Raw genomic sequence first — 15,108 nt, 5'->3', positions numbered from 1 at the left:
CAGCGCTTAGAACAGTGCTTGGCACACAGGAAGCGCTTACCAAATACCATTATTATTATTTTATTATTACTATTATTATTAGAGAAGCAGCAAGGCCCAGTGCAAAGAGCCCGGGCTTGGGAGTCGGAGGTCGTGGGTTCGAATCCCGACCCCACCACTTCAGCTGTGTGACTTTGGGCAAATCACTTCACTTCTCTGTGCCTCGGTTCCCTCATCTGTCAAATGGGGGTTAAGACTGTGATCCCCCCGTGGGACAACCCGATCACCCTGTAACTTCCCCAGCGCTTAGAACAGTGCTTTGCACATAGTAAGCGCTTAATAAATGCCATCATTATTATTATCTGGAAAATGGGGGTGAAGACTGTGAGCCCCCTGTGGGACAACCCGATCACCCTGTAACTTCCCCAGTGCTTAGAACAGTGCTTTGCACATAGTAAGCGCTTAATAAATGCCATCATTATTATTATCTGTAAAATGGGGGGTGAAGATCGTGAGCCCCGCGTGGGACAAGCTGATGACCTCGTACGTACCCCAGCGCTTAGAACAGTGCTTGGCACATAGGAAGCGCCTAACAAATCTCATCGTGCTCAGTGGAAAATAGAACAGTCTTTGGAGTTGGAGGTCATGGGTTCAAATCCCGGCTCCGCCAATTGTCAGCTGTGTGACTTTGGGCCAGTCACTTCACTTCTCTGGGCCTCAGTTCCCTCATCTGGAAAATGGGGATGAAGACTGTGAGCCCCCTGTGGGACAACCCGATCACCTTGTAACCTCCCCAGCGCTTAGAACAGTGCTTTGGACATAATAAGCGCTTAATAAATGCCATCATTATTAGTACTATTATTATCGTTACTGTTACTATTACAATAGAGACGGGAGACGCTATGGGTGGGGCACTGTACTGAGCGCTTGGGAGAGTCCAAATGAGTTGATACACGCGATCCCTGACCCCGGGGGCGGTTAGTCTACTGTGTGCTGAGCACTGGGCGGAGCGCTTGGGAGAGGACAGAAGTGACCATAGAAACGACGCTAAACCACAGGTCGGTGGACGACCCAAATAGCCCCAAACTGCCATTTTGGCGCTCAGTACGTCCCCGAGGCTACCGTTACTACCCAGCGGAGGTTGGGGAGTGGGAGTAGTGATGAGCAGCAAGCCCGGGGCCTGGGAATCGGAGGATCCGGGTTCCAATCCCGGCTCCGCCACTTGCCTGCTGCGTGACCTTGGGCGAGTCACCTCACTTCCTCTGGGCGTCAGTTTCCTCATCTGCAAAATGGAAGATTCAATCCCTGCGCCCCCCACTCCTACGCTCAGCTCGCCGTGGGCAGGGGACGGGTCTGCCCGCCGTCCTCCCAAGCGCTTAGTACAGTGCTCTGGGCGGAGTAAGCGCTCAATAGATGATAATAATAATGGCATTCATTAAGCGCTTACTATGTTCAAAGCACTGTTCTAAGCGCTGAGGTGATCCGGTTGTCCCACGGAGGGGGCTCACGGTCTTCATCCCCGTTTTCCAGATGAGGGAACTGAGGCCCAGAGAAGTGAAGTGACTTGCCCAAAGTCACCCAGCTGACAAGGGGCGGAGCCGGGATTTGAACCCGTGACCTCTGACTCCAAAGCCCGGGCTCTTTCCACTGAGCCACACTGACTGGCTGCTTAGACCGGGGACCCCTGGACCCGATTACCGTGTGTCTTCCCCAGCACTTAGCACAGTGTTTGGCCCACAGTAAGCGCTTCACAAATACCAAAGCAATAACGCCGATAATTATTAAAACCTCCCTGCTGACGGGGCGGCCCAGAGGGTAGAGTTGTCAGAAGGACCTGGGTTCTAATTCCGCCTCCGCCACCTGCCTGCCTTCATTCATTCAATCGTATTTATTGAGCACTTACTGTGTGCACAGCACTGGGCTGTGTGACCCTGGGCAAGTCACTTCCCTTCTCTGGGCCTCAGTTCCCTCATCTGCAAAATGGGGAGACCATGAGCCCCACGTGGGACGGGGACTGTGTCCGACCTGACTTGCTTGTATCCGCCCCAGCGCTAAGTACAGTGCCCGCCACACCATAAACAATTAACACCACAATTATTTTAATCGTCATTATTATTATTATTATCCACCTCAGCACTTAATACAGGGCCTGGAAGAGTAAGCGCTTAAAAAATACCACAATTATTACTGTTATCCACCTCAGTGGTTAATACAGGGCCTGGCAGATAGTAAGCGCTTAAAAAAACTATAATTATTACCGTTGCCCACCTCAGCGCTTAATACAGGGCCTGGCAGATAGTAAGCGCTTAAAAAATACCACAACTATTATTGTTATCTACCTCAGCGCTTAATACAGGGGAGGCCTGGCAGATAGCGCTTAAAAAATACCACAGTTATTACCGTTACCCACCTCAGCGCTTAATACAGGGCCTGGCAGATAGTGAGCGCTTAAAAAATACCACAATTATTATTGTTATCCACCTCAGCGCTTAATACACGGCCTGGCAGATAGTAAGCACTTAAAAAATACTACAATTATTACTGTTACCCACCTCAGCGCTTAATACAGGGCCTGGCAGAGAGTAAGCGCTTAAAAAATACCACAATTATTACTGTTATTCACCTCAGCGCTTAATACAGGGCCTGGCAGATAGTAAGTGCTTAAAAAAATACCACAATTATTACTGTTATTCACCTCAGCGCTTAATACAGGGCCTGGCAGAGAGTAAGCGCTTAAAGAATAGCGCAATTATTACTGTTATCCACCTCAGCCCTTAATACAAGGCCTGGCAGACAGTAAGCCCTTAAAAAAATACCACAATTATTACTGTTATCCACCTCAGCGCTTAATACAAGGCCTGGCAGAGAGTAAGCGCTTAAAAAATACCACAATTATCACTGTTATCCACCTCAGCGCTTAATACAGGGCCTAGCAGATAGTAAGCGCTTAAAAAATACCACAATTGTTACTGTTACCCACCTCAGCACTTAATACAGGGCCTGGCAGAGAGTAAGCGCTTAAAAAATACCACAATCATTACTGTTATTCACCTCAGCGCTTAATACAGGGTCTGGCAGAGAGTAAGCGCTTAAAAAATACCACAATTACTACTGTTATTCACCTCAGCGCTTAATACAGGGTCTGGCAGATAGTAAGCGCTTAAAAACTACCACGATTATTACTGTTATCCACATCAGCGCCTAATACAGGGCCTGACAGATAAGTGCTTAAAAAAACCCACAATAATTACTGTTACCCACCTCAGCGTTTAACACAGGGCCTGGCAGGTAGTAAGCGCTTAAAAACTACCACAATTATTACTGTTATACACATCAGCGCTTAACACAGGGCCTGACAGATAGTAAGCGCTTAAAAAAAACCCACAATAATTACTGTTACCCACCTCAGTGCTTAATACAGGGCCAGGCAGATAGTAAGCTCTTATAAAAACCCCACAATAATTACTGTTACCCACCTCAGCGCTTAATACGGGGCCTGGCAGATAGTAAGCTCTTATAAAAACCCCACAATAATTACTGTTACCCACCTCAGCGCTTAATACGGGGCCTGGCAGATAGTAAGCTCTTATAAAAACCCCACAATAATTACTGTTACCCACCTCAGCGCTTAATACGGGGCCTGGCAGATAGTAAGCGCTTAAAAAATACCACAATTATTACTGTTACCCACCTCAGCGCTTAATACAGGGCCAGGCAGATAGTAAGCTCTTATAAAAACCCCACAATAATTACTGTTACCCACCTCAGCGCTTAATACGGGGCCTGGCAGATAGTAAGCACTTAAAAACTACCACAATTATTACTGTTATCCACCTCAGCGCTTAATACAGGCCCTGGCAGATAGTAAGCGCTTAAAAAATATCACAATTATCACTGTTATCCACCTCAGCGGTTAATACAGGGCCTGGCAGATAGTAAGCGCTTAAAAAATACCACAATTATCACTGTTATCCACCTCAGCGGTTAATACAGGGCCTGGCAGGTAGTAAGCGCTTAAAAAATACTGCAATTATTATTGTTATCCACCCCAGCACTTAATACAGGGCCTGGCAAACAGCAAGCGCTTAATACCACAATTTTCATCATTACCATCATCATCATTATTTTGATCCACCCCAGTGCTTAGTAGAGTGCCTGACACCAAGTAAGCAAATACAACAGTTGTTATATTATTATCCACCCCAGCGCTTAGTACAGTTCCGGGCACATAGTATGCTCTCAACCACCTGTTGTCTCGTTTTGTTGTCTGTCTCCCCCCTCCTAGACTGTGAGCCCGTTGTTGGGTAGGGACCGTCTCTAAGTGCTGCCGATTTGTAATAATAATAATAATAATGGCATCTATTAAGCGCTTACTATGTGCAAAGCACTATTCTAAGCGCTGGGGAGGTTACAAGGTGTCTTTCCCAAGCGCTTAGTCCAGTGCTCTGCACGCAGGAAGTGCTCAATCAATACGACGGGATGAAGGAACCAACCCCACGGTTATTATCGTTAGAAGCAGTGTGGCTCAGTGGAAAGAGCCTGGGCTTTGGAGTCGGAGGTCGTGGGTTCAAATCCCAGCTCTGCCAATTGTCAGCTGTGTGACTTTGGGCAAGTCACTTCACTTCTCTGGGCCTCAGTTCCCTCATCTGTAAAATGGGGATTAAGACTGTGAGCCCCCTGAGGGACAACCTGATCACCTTGTAACCTCCCCTGCGCTTAGAACAGTGCTTCGCACATAGTAAGCGCTTAATAAATGCCATCATTATTATTATTATTATTATCCCGGCTGCGCCACTTGTCAGCTGGGTGACTGGGCCAGTCACTTCACTTCTCTGGGCCTCAGTGACCTCATCTGTCAAATGGGGATGAAGACTGTGAGCCCCACGGGGGACAACCTGATCACCTTGTATCCCCCCCAGCGCTTAGAACAGTGCTTTGAACGTAGCAATTTGTACTTCCCAAGCGCTTAGTACAGTGCTCTGCACATAGTAAGCGCTCAATAAATACGACTGATGATGATAGCAGGCGCTTAACAAATACCACCATTATTATTAGTAGTAGTAATAGTAGTAGGGTCACCAAACCACCCGACCCTGTGGCTGTGTATGTGTGTGTGGGGGGGGGGCCCGCGCCGTCCCCTCCCTGCCGCCCCCGGGGGACGGGCCACCTTGCTCTGCTCCTTGCGGAGCTGTTTGGACAACTCCAGGTCGCCGAGGTCCTCGTCGCGGCGGCGGCGGCTCAGATGCTGGACCGTGGCCGCGGCCTGGGCTATGCAGCTCTTGATGAGACGCTCCCGGCTGGCGTGGGCTGCCAACAGCTGTGACACAAAGTGACACAAAACAACACACACACACACACACACGCTGTGTCTCAGTCCATCCCCCCAGACCCCCGCCGTGGGACATGGGACTCCCAGAGTCCGGCTGGAAAGCGGGGCGTCCCTCCCCTCCCGCCACGCTGCCATCTTGCTTTAATAATAATGATGGTAATAATAATAGTAATAATAATGGCATTTATTAAGCGCTTACTATGTGCCAAGAGAAGCAGCGTGGCTCGGTGGAAAGAGCCCGGGCTTTGGAGTCAGAGGTCATGGGTTCAAATGCCAGCTCTGCCAATTGTCAGCTGGGTGACTTTGGGCTGGTCACAACTTCTCTGTGCCTCAGTTACCTCATCTGTCAAATGGAGCCCCACGTGGGACCTGATCACCTTGTATCAGGTCTGTAGTGCATATCTATTCTATTTATTTTATTTTGTTAGTATGTTTGGTTTTGTTCTCTGTCTCCCCCTTTTAGACTGTGAGCCCACTGTTGGGTAGGGACTCTCTATGTGTTGCCAACTTGTACTTCCCAAGCGCTTAGTACAGTGCTCTGCACACAGTAAGCGCTCAATAAATACGATTGATGATGATGATGACGACTGTCTCTATATGTTGCCAACTTGTACTTCCCAAGCGCTTAGTACAGTGCTCTGCACACAGTAAGCGCTCAATAAATATGATTGATTGATTGATCCCCCCAGCGCTTAGAACAGTGCTTTGCACATAGTAAGCGCTTAACAAATACATCATTATTATTATTATTATTATTATCAGGTTGTCCCACGGGGGGCTCACAGTCTTCATCCCCATTTTATAAACGAGGGAACTGAGGCCCAGAGAAGTGAAGTGACTTGCCCCAAGTCACACAGCCAACAAGTGGAGGAGCCAGGATTTGAACCCGTGTCCTCTGACTCCCAAGCCCGGGCTCTCGCCACTGAGTCACGCTGCTTCTCTGCTTCATTTACTTCTTTCTATGAGAAGCAGCGTGGCTCAGTGGCGAGAGCCCGGGCTTTGGAGTCAGAGGTCATGGGTTCAAATCCTGGTCCACCAATTGTCGGCTGTGGGACTTGGGGCAAGTCACTTCACTTCTCTGGGCCTCAGTTCCCTCACCTGTCAAATGGGGATGAAGATTGGGAGCGCCCCGTGGGACCACCTGATCACCTTGTAACCTCCCCAGTGCTTAGAACAGTGCTTGGCACATAGTAAGCGCTCAATAAAAGCCATCATTATTAAGTCACTTCACTTCTCTGGGCCTCAGTGAGCTCATCTGTAAAATGGGGATTGACTGTGAGCCCCCCGTGGGACAACCTGATCACCTTGTAACCCCCCAGTGCTTAGAACAGTGCTTGGCACATAGTAAGCACTTAATAAATACCCATCATTATTATTTCTATTCACGTCCATCTCCCCCTCTAGACCGTCAGCTCCCTGTGGGCAGGGAATGGGTCTGTTTATTGTTCTAGGTTCCTCTCCCAAGCGCTTAGTGCAGTGCTCTGCACGCAGTACTCGCTCAATAAATACAACCGACTGTGACTGAGATGGCCCAGCAGGCCAGGGACAGAACCGGGCCTAAATCTGTTGGAAATTGTACTTTCCAAGCGCTCGGTCCAGTGCTCTGCACACAGTAAGCGCTCAATAATAATAACGATGGCATTTATTAAGCGCTTACTATGTGCCTAGCACTGTTCTAAGCGCCGGGGTGGATACCAGGTAATCAGGTAGTCCCACGGGGGGCACACAGTCTTAATCCCCATTTTACAAATGAGGGAACTGAGGCACAGAGAAGCAAAGTGCCTTGCCCAAGGTCACACAGCTGACAAGTGGCGGAGTCGGGATTAGAACCCATGACCTCTGACTCCCAATAACAATAATAATAATAATGATGGCATTTGTTAAGCGCTTACTATGGGCAAAGCACTGTTCTCAGCGCTGGGGAGGATACAAGGTGATGAGGTTGTCCCCCGTGGGGCTCACAGTCTTCATCCCCATTTTACAGATGAGGTAACTGAGGCCCAGTGAAGTGACTTGCCCAAGGTCACCCAGTTGACGAGCGGTGGAGGCGGGATTAGAACCCACGACCTCTGACTCCCAAGGCTGGGCTCCTTCCACTGAGCCACGCTGCTTCTCTAGTAAATACGACAATGAATGAATGAATGAATGAATAATAATAATAATAATAACGGCATTTGTTAAGCGCTTACTACGTGCAAAGCACTGTTCTAAGCGCTGAGGGGATACAATGTGATCAAGTTGTCCCGCGTAGGGCTCACAGTCTTAATCCCCATTTTTACAGATGAGGTAACAGAGGCTCAGAGAAGTTGTGACTTGCCCAAGGTCACACAGCAGACTTGTGGTGGAGCCGAGATTCGAACCCACAACCTCTGACTCCAAAGCCCGGGCTTTTTTCCACTGAGCCATGCTGCTTCTCCCTCCTCAAATTCACCAGACAATGACTGAATATCTCAGAGCTGACACAGCGTTTGGCACATAGTAGGCGCTCCACAAGTACCACGGTTATTATTATTACTTCCGGGGTGACTCACAGACTCGTAGAGCTGCTGGCAGGTCTGGCTGGCATCGATCTTGCCCGCGAAGGAGGCCGTGGGCACCGTGGTGTTCAGCTCGTGTACGATCCGGTCGTCGATCGTCCGCATCCCCCGGAGCACTTCCTGTGAGCACCGCGCCCGCCCCGGGGAGAGCAATCGGGACGGAAAGTTAGGGTCCAAACGAGGCGCCGGGACACTGTATGAGACAGCCATTCATTCAACGGTCCTGTACCGGGCACCTACCGCGTGCGGAGGCACTGTATGGGCGCCCACCGTGTCTGTACTGGAGACGTAGAGCACTGTACTGGACACCTACCACGGCCAGGGCCCTATAATCGGAGCCCACTGCGGGGAGAATGCTGCTCAAGGCCCTGCTGAGAGCTCACCTCCTCCAGGAGGCCTTCCCAGACTGAGCCCCTTCCTTCCTCTCCCCCTCGTCCCCCTCTCCATCCCCCCATCTTACCTCCTGCCCTTCCCCACAGCACCTGTATATATGTATATATGGTTGTACATATTTATTACTTTATTTATTTATTTATTTATTTTACTTGTACATTTCTATCCTATTTATTTTATTTTGTTGGTATGTTTGGGTTCTGTTCTCTGCCTCCCCCTTTTAGACTGTGAGCCCACTGTTGGGTAGGGACTGTCTCTATGTGTTGCCAATTTGTACTTCCCAAGCGCTTAGTACAGTGCTCTGCACATAGTAAGCGCTCAATAAATACGATTGATTGAATGACTGATTGCTCTGGATGCCTACTGGGTCCAACCCGATTTGCTTGTAGCCACCCCGGCGCTTAGTACAGTGCCTGCTAAGCGGTAAGCGCTTAACAAATACCATATGCCGTGGGCAGAGTGCTATACTGAAACACTGTTGAGTAGGGACTGTCTCTGCATGTTGCCAACTTGGACTTCCCAAGCGCTTAGTACAGTGCTCTGCACACAGTAAGCGCTCAATAAGTACGATTGATTGATTGAGTGAGAATACAGGACCTTGACAGGAAGAAGGGAAGGCGGGCAACAAAGCCTGCCCTCTGAACCAGCACTTAGAACAGTGCTGGGCACCTAGTAAGTGCTTAACATACCATAATAATAATAATAATAATAATAACTCTAGACTGTGAGCCCACTGTTGGGTAGGGACCATCTCTATATGTTGCCAATTTGTACTTCCCAAGCGCTTAGTACAGTGCTCTGCACACAGTAAGCGCTCAATAACTACGATTGAATGAATGAATGAATGACATTGCCATAAGAAGCAGCGTGGCTCAGTGGAAAGAGCCCGGGGTTGGAAGTCAGAGGTCGTGGGTTCTAATCCCGGCTCCGCCACGTCAGCTGGGTGACTTTGGACAGGTCATTTCACTTCTCTGTGCCTCAGTTCCCTCATCTGTAAAATGGGGATTAAGACTGTGAGCCCCAAGTGGGACAACCTGGTTACCTTGTTTCTACCCCGGCGCTGAGAACGGTGCTTGGCACATAGTAAGCGCTTCACAATACCAACATTATTATTGTTATTACATTGGATGCCTTTTGTGGGCAGACCACTGTACTGGACGTCTGCTAAGGTCGGGACCGGAAAGAGGCCAGGCCTGGGCGTCAGAGGATCTCATCCCGGTTTGCCCTCCTGTCTGCTGTGTGATCTTGGGCAAGTCCTTTCACTTCTCTGGGCCTCAGTTCCCCCATCTGTAAAATGGGGATTAAAACAGTGAGTCCCACGAGGGAGGGGGCTGGGTCCGACCCGATGACCTTGTAGCTACCCAAGTGCTTAGAACAGTGCTTGGCACATAATAAGCGCTTCACAAATACCACAGTTATTTTCATTATTCCCACGGGCAGTGCCCACTGTGGGGAGAGCGTTGTAATGGATGCCCGGGAGAAGCAGGGAAGAACTCGGGCCTGGGTTCTAATCCCGGCTCCGCCACTTGTCTGCTGGGTGACCTTGGGCCAGTCACTTCACTCCTCTGGGCCTCAGTTCCCTCCGGGATCGAGACAGTGAGTCCCACGTGCCACTGTTGGGTAGGGATCGTCTCTATATGTTGCCAACTTCCCAAGCGCTTAGTACAGTGCTCTGCACACAGTAAGCGCTCAATAAATACGATTGATTGATTGATTGTCCAACCTGATCTGCTTAACAAATACCATTATTATTATTATGCTTTAGGCCTCAGTTTCCTCATCCATAAAATGGGGCTGAAGCTCATGAACCCCACATGGGACCACCCGATTCCCTTGTCTCTCCGCCAGCGCTCAGAACAGTGCTTGGCACATAATAAGCGCTTAACTAGTACCATCATTACTATTATTCTTAGGCCTCAGTTGCCTCTCTGTAAAGTGGGGCTGAAGCCCATGAGCCCCACATGGGACCACCCGATTGTCTTGTCTGTTCCCCCGCGCTCAGGGCAGTGCTTAGCACAGAGTAAGCACTTCACAGAGCCCATCACTACTAATATTATTCTTCTGCTCTGGGCCTCAGTTCCCTCATCTGTAAAGTGGGGCTGAAGGCCTTGAGCCGCACGTGGGCCGCCCCACTGCCTGGTCAGTCCCCCAGTGCTCAGAACAGTGCTTGGCACAGAATAAGCGCTTCACAAATCCCCTCATTACTATTACTTTTAGGCCTCAGTTCCCTCATCTATAAAATGGGGCTGAAAGCCCTGAGCCACACGTGGGCCACCCCCATTGCCCGGTCAGTCCCCCAGCGCTCAGAACAGTGCTTGGCACAGAATAAGCGCTTCACAAATCCCCTCATTACTATTACTTTTAGGCCTCAGTTTCCTCATCTATAAAATGGGGCTGAAGGCCTTGGGCCGCCCGTGGGCCGCCCCACTGCCTGGTCAGTCCCTCAGTGCTCAGAACAGTGCTTGGCACATAGTAAGCGCTTCATAAATCCCCTCATTCCTACTCTTTCTAGGCCTCAGTTCCCTCATCTATAAAGTGGGGCTGAAGGCCTTGGGCCACCCCATTGCCTGGTCAGTCCCCCAGTGCTCAAAACAATGCTTGGCAAATAGTAAGCGCTTCACAAATCCCCTCATTACTATTCTTTTCAGGCCTCAGTTCTCTCATTTATAAAATGGGGCCGAAGGCCTTGAGCCGCCCGTGGGCCGCCCCACTGCCTGGTCAGTCCCCCAGCGCTCAGAACAGTGCTTGGTACATAGTAAGCGCTTCACAAATCCCCTCATTCCTACTCTTTCTAGGCCTCAGTTCCCTCATCTATAAAGTGGGGCTGAAGGCCTTGGGCCACACGTGGGCCGCCCCATTGCCCGGTCAGTCCCCCAGCGCCCAGAACAGTGCTTGGCACATAATAAGCGCTTCCCAAGTCCCACCATTACTTTTAGGCCTCAGTTCCCTCATCTGTAAAATGGCCATGTGGGCCACCCCACTGCCTGGTCAGTCCCCCAGTGCTCAGAACAGTGCTTGGCACATAGGAAGCGCTTCACAAATCCCCTCATTCCTACTCTTTCTAGGCCTCAGTTCCCTCATCTATAAAGTGGGGCTGAAGGCCTTGGGCCACACGTGGGCCGCCCCATTGCCCGGTCAGTCCCCCAGCGCCCAGAACAGTGCTTGGCACATAATAAGCGCTTCCCAAGTCCCACCATTACTTTTAGGCCTCAGTTCCCTCATCTGTAAAATGGCCATGTGGGCCACCCCACTGCCTGGTCAGTCCCTCAGCGCTCAGGACAGTGCTTGGCACATAGGAAGCGCTTCACAAATCCCCTCGTTCCTACTCTTTCTAGGCCTCAGTTCCCTCATCTATAAAGTGGGGCTGAAGGCCTTGGGCCGCACACGGGCCACCCCACTGCCCGGTCAGTCCCCCCAGCGCTCAGCACATAGTAAGAGCTTCACAAATCCCCTCATCACTATTCTTTCTAGGCCTCGGTTCCCTCATCTATAAAATGGGGCTGAAGGCCTTGAGCCGCCCGTGGGCCACCCCACTGCCCGGTCAGTCCCCCCAGCGCTCAGCACATAGTAAGCGCTTCACAAATCCCCTCGTTACTATTCTTTCTAGGCCTCGGTTCCCTCATCTACAAAATGGGGCCGAAGGCCTTGAACCACACGTGGGCCGCCCCATTGCCTGATCAGTCCCCCCAGCGCTCAGCACATAGTAAGCGCTTCACAAATCCCCTCATTACTATTCTTTTCAGGCCTCAGTTCTCTCACCTATAAAATGGGGCCGAAGGCCTTGGGCCGCACACGGGCCACCCCACTGCTTGGTCAGTCCCCCAGCGCTCAGAACAGTGCTTGGCACATAGGAAGTGCTTCACAAATCCCCTCATCCCAACTCTTTCTAGGCCTCAGTTCCCTCATCTATAAAGTGGGGCTGAAGGCCTTGGGCCGCACATGGGCCCCCCCATTTCCCGGTCAGTCCCCCCAGCGCTCAGCACATAGTAGGCGCTTTCCAAATCCCCTCATTACTATTCTTTCTAGGCCTCGGTTCCCTCATCTACAAAATGGGGCCAAAGGCCTTGAGCCACACGTGGGCCGACCCACTGCCTGGTCAGTCCCCCAGCGCTCAAAACAGTGCTTGGCACATAGTAAGCGCTTCACAAATCCCCTCATTACTATTAGTACTCTTTCTAGGCCTCAGGTCCCTCATCTATAAAATGGGGCTGAAGGCCTTGAGCCAAACGTGGGCCGCCCCATTGCCTGGTCAGTCCCCCAATGCTCATCACATAATAAACGCTTCCCAAATCCCCTCATTACTATTCTTTCTAGGCCTCGGTTCCCTCATCTACAAAACGGGGCCGAAGGCCTTGAACCACACGTGGGCCGCCCCATTGCCTGATCAGTCCCCCCAGCGCTCAGCACATAGTAAGCGCTTCACAAATCCCCTCATTCCTACTCTTTCAAGGCCTCAGTTCCCTCATCTGTAAAGTGGGGCCGAAGGCCTTGAGCCGCACGTGGGCCACCCCATTGCCTGGTCAGTCCCCCAGCGCTCAGAACAGTGCTTGGCACATAGTAAGCGCTTCACAAATCCCCTCATCCCTACTCTTTCTAGGCCTCGGTTCCCTCATCTGTAAAGTGGGGTCGAAGGCCTTGGGCTGCCCCACTGCCCGGCCAGTCCCCCAGTGCTCAGCACAGTGCTTGGCAAAGAATAAGCGCTTCCCAAGTCCCACCATTACTTTTAGGCCTCAGTTCCCTCATCTGTAAAATGGCCACGTGGGCCACCCCACTGCCTGGTCAGTTCCCCAGCGTTCAGAACAGTGCTTGGCACATAATCTAGGCCTCAGTTCCCTCATCTACAAAATGGGGTTGAAGGCCTTGAGCCGCACAGGGGCTGCCCCATTTCCTGGTCAGTCCCTCAGCACATAGTAAGCGCTTCCCAAATCCCCTCATTCCTACTCTTTCCGGGGCTCGGTTCCCTCATCTACAAAATGGGGCCTCAGGCGCTGAGCCACAGGCGTGCCGGCGCCCTGGGCGGTCAGTCCAGTCCCTCCCCTCAGCGGTCCGAGCACGCACACACACACACATACACACACGTACACACACACACAGACACAGACAGTAAGCGTGTCCCATGGGTGCCGGGTGTGGGCGGGCGGGCGGGCGTGCTCCGGGCGCACCTGGAACTCGGCGAAGTCGTGGCAGTTGTGCCCCGGGCCGCCCTGGAGTCCGCCCTGGCTTCCGCCCCGGGGGGAGGCGTCTCGGCGTCCGTGGCCCGGGCTCCCCCCGCCGCCCTCGGAGCTTCCCCCCGGGCCGCCCGCCGCCATCTTGGACGGCCGGCGCCGGGACCCCGCCCCCAGGACCCCGCCCCCGAGGCTGCCCCCGGATCCGCCTGACGGGGCCCCGCGGGACGTCCGCCCGCCCGCCAGGGGACACGGGCAGGGCGACGGGCAGCCCCGGTGACGTCACGGGGGCCCGGGGGACATTGAGGAGCCCCCGCCCCGCCCCCTCAGGGCACCGCCTCCTCCCCCCCCCCCCCCCCCCCCCCAACAGGCTGGTCTCCTCAGCGGCCTCTTCTCCTCGACGGACTCCCCTTCCCCGCAGACTCTCCTCCTCCTCCTCCCAGCGGCCTCCTCTCCTCCAAGGTCTCCTGCTCCTGCCAGCAGCCTCCTCTCCTCAGCGACCCCCTCCTCCTGCCAGCAGCTTCTTCTCCTCAGCGGCCTCCTCCTCCAAGGTGTCCTCCTGCCAGCAGCCTCTTCTTCTCCTCAGGGACCCCCGTCCTCCCAGCAGCCTCCCCTCCTCCAAGGTCTCCTCCTCCCAGCAGCTTCTTCTCAGCGACCCCCTCCTCCTCCCAGCAGCCTCCCCTCCTCAAAGGCCTCCTCCTCCCAGCAGCCTCCTCTCCTCAGGGACCCCCGTCCTCCTGCCAGCAGCCTCCCCTCCTCAAAGGCCTCCTCCTCCCAGCAGCCTCGTCTCCTCAGCGACCCCCTCCTCCGCCCAGCAGCCTCTCCTCCCCAGAGGCCCCGTCCTCCTGCCAGCAGCCTCCCCTCCTCCAGGGTCTCCTGCTCCTGCCAGCAGCCTCCTCTCCTCAGCGACCCCCTCCAACCAGCAGCTTCCCCTCCTCCCAGCAGCTTCCTCTCCTTCAAGGTCTCCTCCTGCCAGCAGCCTCTTCTTCTCAGTGGCCCCGTCCTCCTCCCAGCAGCTTCTTCCCCTCAGCGACCCCGTCCTCCTCCCAGCAGCCTCTCCTCCTCAGAGGCCCCGTCCTCCTCCCAGCAGCCTCCTCTCCTCCAAGGTCTCCTCCTGCCAGCAGCCTCTTCTTCTCAGCCACCCCCTCCTCCCAGCAACCTCCTCCCCTCAGCGACCCTCTCCTCCCAGCAGCTTCTTCTCCTCAGCGACCCCCTCCTGCCAGCAGCCTCCTCTCCTCAGCGACCCCCTCCTCCCAGCAGCTTCTTCTCCTCAGCGGCCCCCTCCTCCTCCCAGCAGCCTCCTCTCCTCAAAGGTCTCCTCCTGCCAGCAGCCTCCTCTCAATGGCCGCCTCCTCTCCTCAATGGCCTCCTCCTCCTCCCAGCAGCCTCTTCTCCACCGAGGCCCCCTTTTCCCAACAGCCTCCTCCCCTCAGCAGCCCCCTCTTCCCAACAGCCTCCATCTCCTCAGCGGCCCCCTCCTCCCAGCAGCCTCCATCTCCTCAGCGGCCCCCTCCTCCCAGCAGCCTCCATCTCCTCAGCGGCCCCCTCCTCCCAGCAGCCTCTTCTCCTCAGCAACCTCCCTTCTTAGCAGCCTCCTCTTTTAAGCAGCCCCCTCTTCCCAGCAGCCTCTTCTCCTCAAGAGCCTCCTCTTTCCAGCAGCCTCTTCTCAACAGCCTCCTCTTTCCAGCAGCCTCTTTTCCTCAAC

General features: G+C 53.0%; 1 protein-coding gene across 3 annotated transcripts in view; it reads right to left on the bottom strand.

Annotated features, from left to right (window-relative positions):
- Positions 1–13,549, bottom strand: part of MIX23 (mitochondrial matrix import factor 23) — a 30,563-nt gene extending 17,014 nt beyond the window's left edge. For 2 of the 3 annotated variants that reach the window (XM_038757941.1, XM_038757942.1), the window contains exons 1-3: positions 13,401–13,549; positions 7,840–7,965; positions 5,147–5,296 (exon numbers count right to left, since the gene is read on the bottom strand). In XM_038757941.1, the coding sequence (XP_038613869.1) occupies positions 5,147–5,296; positions 7,840–7,965; positions 13,401–13,547 (423 nt within the window). In that variant the 5' untranslated portion in view covers positions 13,548–13,549. Of the gene's footprint in view, positions 1–1,205; positions 1,262–5,146; positions 5,297–7,839; positions 7,966–13,400 lie in introns of all 3 variants that reach the window. The other variant, XR_005454372.1, reaches the window with a different exon arrangement.
- Between the last annotated feature and the right edge of the window lie 1,559 nt (positions 13,550–15,108).

The sequence above is a fragment of the Tachyglossus aculeatus genome, chromosome 16, assembly GCF_015852505.1.
Source record: "Tachyglossus aculeatus isolate mTacAcu1 chromosome 16, mTacAcu1.pri, whole genome shotgun sequence".
Taxonomy (NCBI): Eukaryota; Metazoa; Chordata; class Mammalia; order Monotremata; family Tachyglossidae; genus Tachyglossus; species Tachyglossus aculeatus.
Note: the sequence above shows the minus strand (reverse complement) of the source record. Positions and strands in the feature narration are given on the sequence as shown.